At 44.7% G+C, this 16,373-nt stretch overlaps 2 protein-coding genes across 2 annotated transcripts; both read left to right on the forward strand.

The window, feature by feature from the left end:
- The first annotated feature begins 711 nt into the window (after positions 1-711).
- On the forward strand, positions 712-15,592 carry Cenph (centromere protein H). Its single transcript, XM_050160457.1, has 9 exons — positions 712-889; positions 3,706-3,761; positions 4,498-4,546; positions 4,938-5,012; positions 6,297-6,353; positions 8,688-8,751; positions 10,149-10,200; positions 13,065-13,228; positions 14,851-15,592. The coding sequence occupies exons 1-9, from the start codon at positions 777-779 to the stop codon at positions 14,941-14,943; spliced, it is 723 nt and encodes a 240-aa protein (XP_050016414.1). The 5' UTR covers positions 712-776; the 3' UTR covers positions 14,944-15,592.
- LOC126512601 (proliferation-associated protein 2G4-like) lies at positions 10,719-12,452 on the forward strand. Its single transcript, XM_050160456.1, is given in 3 exon segments — positions 10,719-10,916; positions 10,918-11,084; positions 11,087-12,452. Coding segments are annotated over 3 exon segments (1,140 nt in total). The 5' UTR covers positions 10,719-10,860; the 3' UTR covers positions 12,004-12,452.
- Positions 15,593-16,373: the final 781 nt, after the last annotated feature.

Raw genomic sequence — 16,373 nt, forward strand, 5'->3', positions numbered from 1 at the left:
TTTTCAGTACAATACTTCAAGAGCCATGTCATTCTCAGCACTTGAAAGGAGGCTGAGGATTGGAAGTTCAAGACCAGTTTTGAGCTGCACGGGACCCGATCTCAAAAAATTAAAGAGGGAGGAGAGAGCGGAAGCTGGAGAGATGATGGGATGTTTAAGAACACTGGCGCCACTTTCAGAGGGGTCAAATTCAGTTCTCAGCACCCACGTCAAGTGGCTCACCGTAACTCCAGTTTTGGGGGGACTCTGATGCCTTCTGGCCTCTGCAGCCACCACTACAAGCACATGGTTCATATATCCCATCCTCCAAACCCAGACCTGAAGGGTAGTAGCAGGAGGGATAATAACAGCACCCAGGCAGAACGACTATTAACATTTGGAAAAAGTCAGAACTCCCCCTCCCACACACCCTCACCCCACCCCCGCTCCCGACCACTCTTAGTTTGAGTTAATTTACTCCTGGATTACCGCCCCTGGCTTGTTGCTGGGTCTATCGATCCCCGGACGTTATATTTGCTAGGTAAACGCTTTACCACTGAACTACATCTCCACATACCCCTACCCAAAGGCTTCTAATCGACAGAATGTGTTGCTGAGAGTTCAATCTATTTCTCCATGGAAACCAGGGAAAAGAACGCAGCGTCGTAACTACAGCGGTAGGAGGTGGGGCTTTAGGGCGGAAGGGGCGTGGCGAAATGGGCACTTCCGGGTTTCAATTTCGTGGCGGGACTAAACGCTCGGATGTTCCCATAGAGATCAAACCTTTGGCTTCTGCAATGGAGCAGCCGGGGGAGAAGCCCGCGGCCGAGGCTGAGGCCTGCGGAGAGGCGCGGGATCTGCCGCAGGCTGCGGAGAAGTGCTTCGAGGACCGCATCCGCCTGCTGCTCAGGTGCCCCCGCCCGGCATCCCGCCCTTGCTCAGGAGGCCCAGGCTTCAAATTCAGACTCACTGGCTGCCTCTTCTGGCTCCGAGCCTGAATGCACTTTTAAGCGTTTTAAATTCCTCACTGGGGAAGAGGGCAGCAAAGGATACCGTGCGCGCAGAGCTGCTGGGTCGGGGGGTTAGGTGGGACCTACTGAGGAAATGCTTAGCAGTGCCCGGTCCTTGGCAAGGCTTCGAACCTGTTCTGTCTTATCTTGCCACTGTAGTCCCGGCTGGTTGAGCAGTACATCCAAGCCAAACTGCAGGAAGCGGAGGAGCCCAGCCTTTCCCCCACCCCCCCCTTTTTGTTTTCTTTTGATTTTTCGAGATAGGGTTTCTCTGTATAGTTCTTCTGTCTGCCTCAGGAGTGTTGGGATTGAGGTGTGTGCCACCCCCTCCCGGCCCAACCCACCTTTTGTGGCTAATACCCATTACACGCAGAAGCTTCGTTTGCTTATCATTCTACTAGGATAGTGCCTATAATTTCATCACCCTGAAGGCAGAGGCAGGAGGATTACTACACATTCAAGATTAGCCTGGCATACATAATTACAGCCTGCCAGTGCTACGCAGCTAGACCCTGTTTCCTATGTTTCCTGTGCTCTCCAGTTAGCGGTTTCTAGGGAAAATTTGACGTCAAGGAGCTGATTCAGCCCAAGGCTAGGACCAAATCCACTCTTCTGATCTTCTAAGAAAAGCTGTCTCCTGGACCGGAAATGGGACCCAGCGTCTGGTGTCTGCGTAGCGAGTGCTCTACCACTGGGCTTCAGCGTAGTTCTTCCGTGTTTAAATAAGGATGGGAGCCAAAAAGATTTCATAACAAGTGAATCCAAATGTTAATGCTCATAAAGTTTTATTGGGACTCAGTTTTCTGCTACAGGGGCAGAGATTAATAGTTAAAACAGACTGTATGACTCCCGAATTCTAAATTATTTGCTATCTGGTTCTCCACAGAAAAAAAAAAAAAGAATTTTTTGCAGACTTTTAAAAGTCATAACAAAGAGACTTGTTTGAATTTTTGGAACAGGGTCTTGCTGTGTAGCATTGGCAGGCTGTAATTATGTATGCCAGGCTAATCTTGAAATTTATAGTAATCCTCCTGCCTCTGCCTTCAGGGTGATAGTTATAGGCATTAGCCACCATACCCTGCCATATAACGGCATATCTATTGGTTTTATCAAAATCTCAACCCTTGGATTTTACCGGTAAAGACTTAGGATCCAGATGCTGGCGTGAAAGCCTGCTAGCTCAGAGAGGCAGAGAAGGTACCCAGCTGGCCCTCCTCCTCGGCGGAGGTCCAGAAGCCTCCACTTTCTTAAATGAGACTCCCTGTCCGTCCATCCTCCTGGCTTTCTCTAACTCTCTGTCATTTTTTCCTGTGTTCGCTCCCTGTCAACTGGTTTCTTCTTCTGTCTCTTGACCAGTGGTTGACTTTATTTAATCCTGTTTACAATATTCAAGCAGAAAACTGTATTAAAGGTGTGTGTTAGGTTTGAGCCACACCACAACTAGAAACAGGTTTTTCCCAGTAAATGACGCGATCTCGGGATTCACAGTGTGATCAAATATCCTACAACACACTGTCCGTCTGCCTATAAACATGACAACACACTGTCCGTCTGCCTATAAACATGACTTCTTTCCATTTCATCTGAAAAAGAAACTTTTTTGTGTATCTATACTTAACACTTCTACTTTACTCTGTAATAACTTGTCGGAGCCGGGGGTTTTGGCTGCAGTGATAATTGAACCCAGGGCCTGAAGCATATTGGGCAAGCGCTCTAAGACTGAGCTACATCAGCCCTTTTCTCACTCTTTATTTTGAGATCGAATTTGCTAGGTTGCCAAGACTGGTCTTGAACCTGCTCTGAAGCCCTGATAGGCCTGTGCTGACTCTGTCCTCCTCCCTCAGCCCTCCAGGTCACTGGGATGACCAGCCTGGTACCTGGTGCGAAATACGTCGTTTTCATTTGGAATTTTGTCACTTGGAGAACTTGCTGTAGTGTAAGCTTTCGTAATGTCAGCTGTTTCTTAGCTGTTGATATGGGTCTCTAAAAACCAACACTCAGGACTATGCAGCTGGCACTAGAAGCACTTGCTATCATTCTCAGCTTTTTTTTATATTTATTTTATATTTTATTTTGAATTAAGAATAACAGAACTAGCCGGGTGGTGGTGGCGCACGCCTTTAATTCCAGCACTTGGGAGGCAGAGGCAGGCGGATCTCTGGGAGTTCGAGACCAGCCTGGTGTACAAGAGCTAGTTCCAGGACAGGCTCCAAAACCACAGAGAAACCCTGTCTCGAAAAAAACCAAAAAAAAAAAAAAAAAAAAAGAATAACAGAACTAAAAAAAAAAACTACTAAATATTAAGTACTTATCTCACTACAAATATTTTTTGTTACTTTTTTTGTATTTACTGAAAATGCTTTTTAAGATTTTTAGCCAGGTGGTGGTGATGCACGCCTTTAATCCTAGCACTTGGGAGGCAGAGGCAGGAGGATCTTTGTAAATTTGAGGCCAGTCTGGTCTACAAGAGCTAGTTTCAGGTCATCTAGGACTGTTACACAGGGAAACCCTGTCTTGAAAACCAAAAAAAAAACAAAAAAAAAAAAAAAAGAAAGAAAAAGAAAATAGAACTATAGAGCTAAAATTTTAACTTTTCCTCTAGGATACCTTTTTCCCACTGTATTCCATTTTATGACTTCCAAGTTTCATTGTTGCACAATGATTGTAACCACAATCCATAAATACTTTCCTATCTCTTCTCATTTTCAATTTGCAGGCTGAGAGCACAGACAAAACAGCAGCTCTTAGAATACAAGTCAGTGATTGATGCAAGTAAGTAGTTTCATTTTCAAGTACTTGTGCAAGTTGGCTGATGAATACTGTATTTTTAAAATTACTTATTTTTATTGTATATGCATGCATTTTGCCTGCTGTATATCTGTACCCATAAAGCCAAAGAAGGTATTGGATGCCCTGGAACTGGAGATGCAGAGGTTATGAGCCACCATCTGGGTAGTGGGAAATGAGCCCAGATCCTCTGCAAGAGCAGCCAGGCCTTTTAAATGCTAAAGCCTTCTCCAGCCCCCAGGTTAACGGTATTCTTGGGGGCTGGGAAGAATCAGCTTTACAAAAAGTTGTTTTTCTCAGGCATGGTGACTCACGCCTATAAATCCAGTACTCAAGAGGTAAAGAGAATCGGATCTCTGTAAGTTTGAGGCCAACCTGATTTCCATGGAGTTTCAGGCTAGCACAAGCTACACCACGAAACCCTGTCTCAAGAGATAAACAAATTATGTAGATTCTTTGTAGCAACCCAGGTAAACAAAGAAGCAAGCAAGAGAATTAGGAAGGGTGGGAGGGTGCAGCAAAATGGCTCCGCTGGTTAAGGTGCGGGGCCAATAAACCTGACACCTGAGTTCAATGCCTAGAACCCGTGTGGTGGAGGGGGAGAGCTGACTGTCACGTGTGTTCCCTGATACACACACACACACACACACACACACACACACACACAAAATACTTATTAAAGAAAATTGTTACTGACTTAAAAAAAACTTTTTACTTGTAGATGAAGAAAAAACTCCTGAAGAGACCATGCAAGAAAAACAAATGGAAGTGTATGTCATATTTTAATATCTGTGGCTTTTACTAAGATTTCATCATACGATCTGTACCGTCTTCTTTTTCACAGAGTCTTTCTTTGACAGTGTTGTCTGTCTTTTCCTTTGTAATTCCAAATAAATAAGTCGCGCCTGTCTTTGGAGGCTGTTGATTTGCAGCAGGATGTTTGGTGTTGGGGCTAGTGGCTTCTGTGCTGTCTGGCATTCCCCCACACTGGCTACATCCAGCTTAGTGAGGAGGCTCAGCCTTCAGCTCCCCAGTTGTGGAGATGGGCTGCCCTGTGGTGAGCCTTCGCTTTCTTCTGTTTTCCAAGACTTACTTCATACACATTGCAGTAACAACTTTACTAACATTGCAGAAATTCTTTGGTTCATGTTTCTTTAACAGTAAAATTGAAGTCCTGGAAAATGAAATTGAAGATGTAAAAAGTAATTTCGAAAAGAAAAGTCTGGCACTAAACAGGTAACTCTTACCATAATACCACTAAGAATCGTGAACTAAATGCAAACATAAACTTGGAGAGGTTAAGGAGATTTTCTTCTTTTTTTTTTTTTTTTTTTGGTTTTTCAAGACAGGGTTTTTTCTAGCTTTGAAGCCTGTCCTGGAACTAGCTCTTGTAGACCAGGCTGGCCTCGAACTCACAGAGATCCACCTGCCTCTGCCTCCCGAGTGCTGGGATTAAAGGTGTGCTCCACCACTGCCCAGCAAGGGGATTATTTTTAACTAAGCTAAATTAAATGATGATTAAGGCCAGGCCATAGCCTGTGATCCCAGCACTCAAGAGCCTGAAGCTGGAGGACCAGGAATTCAAAGCCAACCTTGGCTACCTAGGGAGATCCTATCTTTAAATGGAGGGTGGCATGCAAGGGGAAGCTGGGAGTAGTTGGTAGTGTTTATCTTTAATCCCAGCACTTTGAATACAGAATCAGTTGGATCTTTTTGAGTTCAAGGTCAGCCTGGTCTACTTGGCAAGTTCAAAAACAGTCAGTCGTGCCTAAGTGTTGAGACCTTATCTCAAAACAAAAAACAACCCAGAAGGGCACAGAAGAAAAGAGGGAGGAACAAAAGAGATGATGATTAGGTAATGTTACAGAAACTTGACCCTGAAGAACTGCATTATTTATTGGTATCTTCCTTTGAAGAAGGTATGTAAGAGGGTCTGATAAGGGTCTTCATGAAGTTAACAGAGTTTCAAACAGGTTGGTGTTTAAAAGCAGTACACAGGTCCATTTATTTCAGTAACTGTTAGTACATAGAATTGTGACAAAATTTTTCTGATGCAGAGTCTCATTCTATAGCCCAGGTTGGCCTGGAAATTGGGGTGCAGTTCAGATTGACCTAAAACTTACCGGAGTCTTCCTGCCTTAGCCATCTAAGTTCTGGGGTGACTGGAGAGGGCCGCTTCCCTTATCATGAAGTTTAGATGTATTTTAATTACTGCTTTTGCTTTTGGGTTTGTCATTTTAGATTTGTTTGGGTTGCTTTGTGTTGTGTTTTGTTTAGAGATAAGAACCTAGGCTTGGAATTCATAAACTCCCTTTCTCCTGTTCTGGGACTACAGGCATGCCAATTTCCAGGCGATACTGTTTTTAAAACATACTATGTTTTGTGTGTATTTGAGGCGAAATCAATCTTGTTAGTCTTATAAAAAGTTTTACTACCCTGTGTTATTTGTTCTGTGCAGTACAAACTTTTTCTCTTAGATCCCATTTTCTTTTTTGTTAATTAATGTTTTCTTTTTCTTAGGATGAAACTTTCAGCTGCTCTTAGAAATAACTTGGAGAAGATGGGCGCTGAGAGTAGGTATGGCCTTTACATTTTCTTTCTTTCTTTTTTTTTTTTTTTTCTTTTCTTTTTTTGGAGACAGGGTTTCTCTGTAGCTTTGGAGCCTGTCCTGGAACTAGCTCTTGTACACCAGGCTGGCCTCGAACTCACAGAGATCTGCCTGCCTCTGCCTCCCAAGTGCTGGGATTAAAGGCGTGCACCACCACCTCCCAGTGGCTTTTATATTTCTCCTGGGTTTGGACAGAATGGGAACAGGAAGGGAGGTATGCAAAATGATTTTAGGTTGTGACTTTTAAAAAAATGTACATGAATCAGTTGCGGTGCACAGCTTTAATCCCAGCACTGGGAGGCAAAGGCAGGAGGATCTCTGTGAGTTTGAGGCCATCTTGGTCTATATAGTGAGGTCCAGGACAGTCAGGACTATGTAGAGAGAGAGCCTGTCTCAAAAAACTTAGGAAAAAAAAAAGTGTGTGTGTGTGTGTGTGCATGTGTGTGTATGTGTGTGGACAACTTGAGGAAAACTTATCCGTTTTCTCTTGACATATGGACGCTGGGAATGAAATCGGACACTACTTGTTTTTCATTGGTAGAAATGAGCTTGTTTTAACTGCCTGGGCTACAGGATGAGTTTAAGGATAGCCTGGACCACTTAATGAGCCCCTGTCTCAAAATAAATAGTTTTTAAAAAGGTCTGGGATATAGCTCAGTGGTAGCTCTCGTAGTTAGCAGGGAAGTTCAGTAGCAGTTCTAAGACTCTGAAAGTCTTGGGAGGGATAAAGTGCCCTCCTGGGAGCCCCGAGAAGTTCTGGGATGGACCCTGCTGCCTCTCCCATCTTGATGTCTCAAGGCTGATTTATAACCTCTCCAGGTTCCCGCTGGCTCTGAGTCTGGATCCTAGACTCTGAAGTTTCAAGGCCAGGTGTGGTGGAGCTCAGCTCTTGGGAGGCAGAGGCAGTCTGAACTCTGGGATTTTGAAGCTAGTCTGGACTCTTGTGAAACCTTGTCCTAAACATTTTTTTTAACATTTATTCATTTTTGTATGGGGGTGGGTGGGTATGGCACCCACATGGAAGTGAGAGGACATCGCGTCTCTCCTCTGCTTAGGTTCCAGGGGTCAGACTCAGGTCATCCGGCTTGGCAGTGGGCAGTCTTACTCACTCAGCCCTCTCGGAACCTTACACCAGTAGTGAGGCTGGAGAGACGGTTCAGCAGCTAAGATCTGGCTGCGCTTCCAGAGGACCTGGGTTCCATTCCCCGCACCCACGTGGCAGCTCACAACCATCTGGAACGCCAGTTCCCAGGGATCCAATGTCATTTTCTGGCCTCTGAGGGTACTACACATGTTTTTTGTACTTATATATGTACAGGTGGCAACCCACACACATAAAATAATAATTTAAAAAACAGAACAGTTTTATGTTAAAGGAGCAAAGTGCAATTTAGACTCCCCTTACGTAACGGAGGCCACGCGTTGTCTGCAGCCTATCTTGGCGTTTACCACTGCTAACAATCATTTGAGTAGGGCATCATTAGTGTGGACATGTCTAGCTCCTGAGTGGTGCCTTAGATTCCTCCCTGAGCAAGCTGAAGCCCAGTGTAAGCAGGGAAACAAACCACCTTCAAGCTTTTAATTAAACACTCTCACCTTTAACCAGCCAAAGGTTCCTTTAGTTGGCTTCCGTGAATATCTTACAAATGTCCCTCCTCTGTCCCCTGGCTCTCGAAAAACATTGAGCCCTGGACTCTGGTGTGCTCCAAGTCACAGGTCTGTTCTGCTCAGATAAACTTATTACTTCGTGGCTGGGTTTTTTTGTTTGTTTGGTTTGGTTTTCTTGTGGGTTTTTTGTTTTGTTTTGGTTTTGATAAAGGTTCTTTCCACGTTGGCCATGTTGGCCTTGAACTGATTTTGTGGTACAGGCTAGCTTCAAACTCAAATCCTGTCTTACCCTCCAAGTCCAGGAGTTGCTGGTTTGATCCCTACGCCCCGTTTATACAGTCGGGGTGAAATCTAGACCATGGTTCAGATTTGTTCATCCTAGGCAGTCAGTCTGCCAACCAAGCTACATTCCTAGCCCCAAAGTTTTTTTTTTTTAATTACTTGATATGAATGAGTGTGTGTGGTTGTGTTTATGTGTACCACATGCATGAAGTGCCTGCAGAGGCCAGAAGGAGGGCATTAGATCCCTGGAACTGGAGTTACAGTTGGAGTGTTCAGTGAGCTGTCATGTAGTTGCTGGGAACCCAAACTGGGTCTTCTGCAAGAGCAGTAAGTATCTTAACCACTGACCGAATCTTCAGCCCCAAGATTATTTTTAGCTTAAGTAGATAAATCATACTTTGTTTGCTTTGCAGTGTGCTCACTGATGACATGAAGCAAATCTTAAAACTACAGAAGTTGATAATGAAGTCCCAGAAGGTGAGCTGACACATGGGGTGTGTGTTTTCAGGGTTTCGATGGGCATATTTGGCTAACTGTATGAACTCATGATTGAGGTGTTCACTGGGACCGGGTGTCTGCAGACTGCTTTCCTTAGGTTGTTTTTGTTCTTTTACTGAGGGGACAGATTATCAACATAATTCAAGTGACTATTTTCTTCCCTTGGCTTTGTAGTAATAGGGAAATTGTATCAGTGCATATGCCTGTGGTCCTTAGCACTTAGGAGGCAGAGACCAGGACTAGGAGTTTGCTCATTCTTGGTTCCATAGTGAGTTGAGGCTAGCCTGGGCTATGAGATAACTGGGAGTACTGGAACAAGCCTTTGCTATTAATCCCAGCAGGCAGGGTGAGTTCAAGGCCAGCTACATAGTAGACTTTTCTTTCTTTCTTTCTTTCTTTCTTTCTTTCTTTCTTACTTCCTTCCTTCCTTCCTTCCTTCCTTCCTTCCTTCCTTACTTTCTTTCTTTCTTTCTTTTTTTCGAGACAGGGTTTCTCTGTGGCTTTGGAGCCTGTCCTGGAACTAGCTCTTGTAGACCAGACTGGCCTCCAACTCACAGAGATCCTCCTGCTTCTGCCTCCCAAGTGCTGGAATTAAAGGTGTGCACCACCACCGCCCATCTAGTAGCCTTGTTTCAAAATCAGACACAAACAAAAAAAAAGAAAGAAAGAAAGGAAGAAAGAAAGAAAGAAAGAAAGGAAGAAAGAAAGAAAGGAAGAAAAGACAAGAAGGGGCTGGAGAGATGGCTTAGCAGTTAAGAGTGTGGGCTGCTCTTCCAGAGGTCCTAAATTTAATCCCCAGCACCACATAGCAGCTCATAACTATCTATAACTCCAGTTGCCCGGGATCATACACCCTCACATAGACATACATTCAGGCAAAATACCAATGCACATAAAAACAAAGACAAGGAGAAAGGGGGAAATTGGAGCCTAAGTCAAACTAGGCCTGGAGAGATGGCTCAGTGGTTGAGAGCACTGATCTTTCAGAGGTCCTGAGTTCAATTTCCACCAACTCACAACCATCTATAATGGGATCTGATGCTTCTTGCATAAAGGTATACATGCAGTTAGAGCCCTCATATATATTAAAAACAAGAAGAAAAGAGAAGAAAAGAAAAAAAGAGGAAAATCAGACTAGTCGGGGGTGGTGGCGCACACCTTTAATCTCACCACTCAGGTGGCAGAGGCAGGTGGATCTCTGTGAGTTCGAGGCCAGCCTGGTCTACAGAGTGAGCTCCAGGACAGCAAAGGCTACAAAGAGAAACTCTGCCTTGAAAAACCCAAAAAATAAAAAGTGAATAAAATCAAACTCTGTGAAGCTCAGTGAAATATTAGTGCTTTATCATTGAGTGACATGTTTTCATTTTCATAAACAGGAGTCTGCGGAATTAGAGGGAAAACTGCTTGACATTAGAAAGAAGAGACTTCGTATGTAGACCGTGTTTACAATTTTTCTTACGTGTGTGTGTGTGTGTGTGTGTGTGTGTGTGTGTGTGTGAGTGAGTGCTGAGGTACTCACGGGGAGGTTGGTGAACAACCCTTCCGCCACCCCAGCTCTCAGGCTTGGTCACAAGGGCCCTTACTCACTGACATCTTGCTAGCCCTTGGTTTTGTTTTTTCCAGACAGGGTTTCTCTGTGTAGCCCTGGCTGTCCTGGAACTTGCTCTGTAGACCAGGCTGGCCTCAAACTCAGAGACCCGCCTGCCTCTGCTGTGATTAAAGCCTTGTACACCACTGCTACCTGGCCTCACTGACTCTTTTCAATTATTTAATTGCTTATAGAACATTTTTTATCTACTTCAGCTATTAACAGGGACAGATTTCTCAGCAGCTGATAAATTTAATTATCACAATTTTTGAACATGACACTTAGATTTTTAGATCATGGTCAGCTGTGGTGGTCTGCAAAGCGAGTTCCAGGACAACCAGTGCTTCACAAAGAAATTCTGTCTTGAAAAACCAATAAATAGCTTGCTTGCTCGCGCTTTCCTCGCGGATCGTAGAGACTCTGGCTACAGCTTGTGGCTGGGAAGGGAGACGGAGGCCGCAGCTCAGGGAAAGTGAAGCTGCAGTAGTGGTGGTAGGAAGATGTCGGGCGAAGACGAGCAGCAGGAGCAAACTATCGCCGAGGACCTGGTCGTGACCATCTTTGGTGGACGCTGCCAGCTCAGGTGTGTCAGTACTGAGCCTGGGTGGGAAAGGAGATGCCATGATCATGGAAGAGACAGGGAAAATCTTCAAGAAAGAGAAGGAAATGAAGAAAGGTATTGCCTTTCCTACCAGCATTTCGGTAAATAACTGTGTATGTCACTTCTCCCTCTGAAGAGTGACCAGGACTATATACTCAAGGAAGGTGACTTGGTAAAAATTGACCTTGGAGTCCATGTGGACGGCTTCATTGCTAACGTGGCTCACACTTTTGTGATTGGTGTAGCTCAGGGGACCCAGGTCACAGGGCGGAAAGCAGACGTCATTAAGGCAGCTCATCTTTGTGCTGAAGCTGCCTTACGACTGGTCAAACCTGGAAACCAGAACACGCAAGTGACAGAAGCCTGGAACAAAGTTGCTCACTCATTTAATTGCACGCCAATAGAAGGTATTTTGTCACACCAGCTGAAGCAGCACGTGATCGATGGGGAGAAAACCATCATCCAGAACCCTACAGACCAGCAGAAGAAGGACCATGAAAAGGCTGAATTTGAGGTACATGAAGTTTATGCTGTGGATGTCCTCGTCAGCTCAGGAGAAGGCAAGGCCAAAGATGCAGGACAGAGAACCACCATTTACAAACGTGACCCCTCTAAACAGTACGGCTTGAAGATGAAGACTTCACGTGCCTTTTTCAGTGAGGTGGAAAGGCGTTTTGATGCCATGCCATTTACTTTAAGAGCATTTGAAGATGAGAAGACGGCTCGGATGGGTGTGGTAGAATGTGCCAAGCATGAATTACTGCAGCCATTTAATGTTCTCTATGAGAAGGAGGGTGAATATGTTGCCCAGTTTAAATTTACAGTCCTACTCATGCCCAATGGTCCCATGCGGATAACCAGTGGTCCCTTCGAGCCTGACCTCTACAAGTCGGAGATGGAAGTCCAGGATGCAGAGCTAAAGGCTCTCCTCCAGTGTTCTGCAAGTCGAAAAACACAGAAAAAGAAGAAAAAGAAGGCCTCCAAGACTGCAGAGAATGCAACCAGTGGAGAGACATTAGAAGAGAATGAAGCTGGGGACTGAGGTGGGTCCCATATCCCCAGCTTGTCATTCCTGCCTCACCCCTTCCCACCGCACCCCAGGCTCTCAAGTGCAGTTCGTCTTCGCCACCCAGGACCGCCAGCAGAGCGGGGTCTTCTGCCCTCATCCCAGACCCCCGCCCATTCACCCACCCACTCTCTCCAACAAAAAACCAGCTCCAACTGACTCTGGTCTTGGGAGGCCAGGCTTCCCAGCCACTGAAGACTACTTTCAGTAGAAAAAGAAATTGATAATAAAATCAGGAGTCAAAAAAAAAAAACCAATAAATAAATAAGTAATAATGAGAAAAGCATGTATCCTTTTGGTGAATGTAAAACTGAAAGTGGCTAAACATTTATGAGAACCAAGGCCTGGGAATTTAACTCAGTTGGTAGAGTTTACCCAACATGCAAAAAGCCATAAGTTTGGGTCTGGCATTAATCCCAACACGAGAGAGAGAGAGAGAGAGAGAGAGAGAGAGAGAGATAGAGAGACAGAGAGACAGAGAGACAGAGAGACAGAGAGAGAGACAGAGAGAGAGACAGAGAGACAGAGAGACAGGAGGATCAGGAATTCAAAGTCAGCCTGAACTATATGAGACCCTGTCTCAAAAAAAACAAACAGACCAGAGAGAAGGCTCAGGGTTAAGAACGCCGACTGCTCTTCCAGGGTCCTCAGGTTGGACCCACACGACAGGTCATGATCATCTCTAACTTCGGGACCAGGACATTCTCTGTGTACTGCACACACTCGGTGCACAGAGCTACATGAAGGCAAAACACCATATACATAACAATAAAATAAATAACTTCTTGACTGGAATAACCAGGAAGTACTCTGCTTTATAATCTCTCATGGCCCTTGTTTATAAAGTTGTCCTCTGTGTCATGGGAACGCACGCCTTTTAGGTAAGTTCTGAGTTCCAGGTCAGCCAGGGCTACATATTGAAAATAAATATGTCCATTTAAAAAAAAGTAGCCTACTTAAAAAAAAAAAATGCCAGGTGGTGGTGGCGGTGAGGCAGAGGCAAACCATATAATGTTGTTTTATCTTTAACCTAACAGAATTAAAACACGCTTCAAAAACTAAGCTTTTCGAGATACAAACTGAGAGGAACAAAGAGAAAGAGGATCTGGACAACATGGAAGATTTGGAAATGATAAAGACCATGCAGAAAAAGCTGCAGACGGAGATAAAGATTACTACAGTCGTTCAACATGTGTTCCAGGTAACAGTTATATGCGTGAAGAACAATGGTGGCGCACGCCTCTAAAGCAGAGGCAGGCGGATCTCTGTGAGTTCGAGAGATGTGGAACAGTGGTGGCAGCACACACCTGTCATCTTCACACACTTAGGAGAGAAAAGCAGAAGGATCAGGAGTTCAAGGCCACGTCTCCAAAACACAGAAATGGCCTGGAGAGTTGTGTCATTGGTTAGGAGTAGTGGCTGCTCCTTCAAAGGTCTCAGGTTCAATTCCTAGTACCTACATAGCACTCATAACTGTGTATCACTCTAGTCCCAAGGGATCTGATCTCCTCTTATGGCCTTCATGGCAATAGCTTACCTATCTGGTAAGCAGATAGGCATTAGGCTTGTAGCTAAAAACCCATACATATAAAATTATTTCAAAAAGGCAAAAACAAAAATATGTCTTCTTTTTTAGGGTTGGGGAGGCAGTTAGTGTTTTCAGACAGGGTTTCTCTGTGTAGCCTTGACTGTCCTGGAACTTGCTCTGTAGATCAGATTGGCCTTGAGCTCACAGAGATCCACAGGACTCTGCCAAGTAAGTGCTACAATTAAAGGCATGCGCCACCACTGCCTGTCAAGAATGTTCATTCTATAAAACAAATTTTTTAATGTTTTTATTCATAATAGCATAACACTTTCTAAAATCTGTGTAAATATTATTGCAATAAATAAGTTACTATCTTTGAGCCACTGTTTATCGATAGGAATGACCAGAATTCTTATTAATTGTGATCCTAATCATTTCTTCATTGTCCACTCATTGTCTGCCACAGAAATGTTTGTCAACATTTTCAAAGGTTTAAAACGTTGATGAGGCCGGGTGGTGGTGGTGGCGCACACCTTTAATCCCAGCACTCAGGAGACAGAGGCAGATGGATCTCTGTGAGTTTGAGGCCAGCCTGGTTTACAAGAGCTAGTTCCAGGACAGGCTCCAGAGCTACGAGAAGCCCTGTCTCGAAAAATAAATAAAAACAAAAAACCGTTGATGAACTAAACTTTTTTTCTCTTTTGAAAATAAAACGTACCAGTTTTAGTTACTGTTTCTCCAGAGAGGGATGAGGTGCCCATGAGCAGAGCTAAGTGAGCCTGACCCCAGGCAACAGTACTTTCCTCGTAGTCTGACAGAACACTGCAAGGATTCTTAGTGAGTAAAATCTGTCCAGGGAGCCCATAGGCAAACCCTGGAAATACCATCCGGCATTATGTGAAGCAAAGATGCCACGGTTGCTGTGGTCCTGCTCTTCCTCTTGATCACAGTGCTGCATCCCAGTAGATGCTCAGTGGATATTAGATGAGGTCAGTGCAAGGATGCTGGGGACATCGCTCAGTTGATGGTGTTCACCTGGCAGCACAGAGCCCTGGGTTTGGCTCCAGCCCACATGACCTGGACATATTGGCAGGCTGCTGTAATCCCAGCACCCAGGAGGTGGAGGCAGGAGCATCAGAAGTTCAGCATCATCCTCAGCTGCACAGCTGATGTATAGCAAGTTCAGTGCCATCCTGGACTACATGGAACCTGTCTGTCCAGGAAAAAAATAAAAAAAAGGAAAGGATTCATTAATCTTGTTAAATTAGGTACCGTTTTATTTTTTTTAATTGCAGGGCCTTATTTTGGGGAGTCAAACGAACTGGGCAGAGGATTCTGCCCTCAAGGAGATTGTGCTGCAGCTGGAGAAGGATCTCACCACGATCTAATAAGAATCCTTCTTCGCACCTCATCGTTGGTTTTGTGCCCAGTGCTGTAAATAGCAGAATTGGTGGGAAATGTAAGAGCTGGTTTGGGAGCTGCTCTGATGCTTCAGCTCGGAGGGCCCGGGTTGCTGCTATGACGTGAAGTCTTCTGTTTGAAACACAATGACTAAAGTGACTGGAATGCGCTGTAGGAGTCTGAGCATTGCAGTCTTGGGAAGGAGGCATCTGGTCCAGCTGCTGCAGAATGTGGACATCTTCACAACCATTTTCCCGGGAGTCCCTTTCAGGATGCTTTTCTGCATCTGTGCATTGGTTTATCAACCAGCACACTAGGAAGGATCCGAAGTATGAAATGTTGATTGTTTAAGTACGGTTGTGGATTGTGACTTTTTCTTTTTTCCCCTTCTCTATTTAGCATGCATTTTACTTTTATAAGTTAATGAATTAAAAGAATAAATGTTACCATCTTATTAATTAAAAAAGAAAATGTCCAGTGGTTAAGGGCACTGGCTGCTGTTGTTGCAGAGGACCCAGGTTTGGTTCCCAGGACCCACCTGGCTGCTCACAACCATCTGTAACTCCTGTTCCAGGGAATCTGACATCATCTTCTGGCCTCAGTCGAGATACCAGGTACGCATGTAGAGCATGTACATACATGCAGGCAAAACACACACACATATAAAAAAAATCTTTAAACCAGGCAATGGTGGCTCACGCCTTTAATCCCAGCACTCGGGAGGCAGAGGTAGGTGGATCTCTGTGAGTTCGAGGCCAGCCTGGTCTACAAGAGCTAGTTCCAGGACAGGCTCCAAAGCCACAGAGAAACCCTATTTTTGAAAAAAAAAAAAAAAAAAAAATCTTTAAAAGAACAAAAAGTTGCCATTTTATAGTCTCTATGTTCCATTTTTGGGTAACTCTTGAGTATTTGGAGGTTGTGATGGTTAGTGTTAATTAGCTGCCTGGCAGAATCTACAGGCGTCTGGGAGATGCCTGCTGGGGATTATCTTGATTGTCCCAGTTACGCTGAGAAGACCACTGTGCAGTGCTTTTCAGTGGTGGACCCTGGCTGTGGCTGTAACTCAGAAGTATTGCACTTGCTTGGCATGCACAAGGCCCAGGGTTGGACCTCCAGCACTGGGTGTAGGAGGGACTAGCTGAAGGAGACCCTAGGGGTGGGCTCCTTAGTCATGTCTTCCTGCTGTGACACTCTAAAACTGTGAGCGTGAATGAATCCTTCCTTCAGTCACCACTAGCTGTTTTACTCAGCAATGAAGAAGGGGTGGGGGGGGTTTCATTTTCACATTTCTTTGTGCTCAGGACCTTAAGAGGGAAGGGTTATAAGGGCTGATGGTTTCAAAGGTTTTAAACCATCCATGGTTTTAATTTGAATCTGTGGTGAGGCAGATGACATGGCAGAGGAAACAAAGCTGCTC

The sequence above is a fragment of the Alexandromys fortis genome, unplaced genomic scaffold (assembly GCF_014885135.2).
Source record: "Alexandromys fortis isolate MF-2015 unplaced genomic scaffold, M_Fortis_MF-2015_v1.1 scaffold_76, whole genome shotgun sequence".
NCBI classification, from domain to species: domain Eukaryota; kingdom Metazoa; phylum Chordata; class Mammalia; order Rodentia; family Cricetidae; genus Alexandromys; species Alexandromys fortis.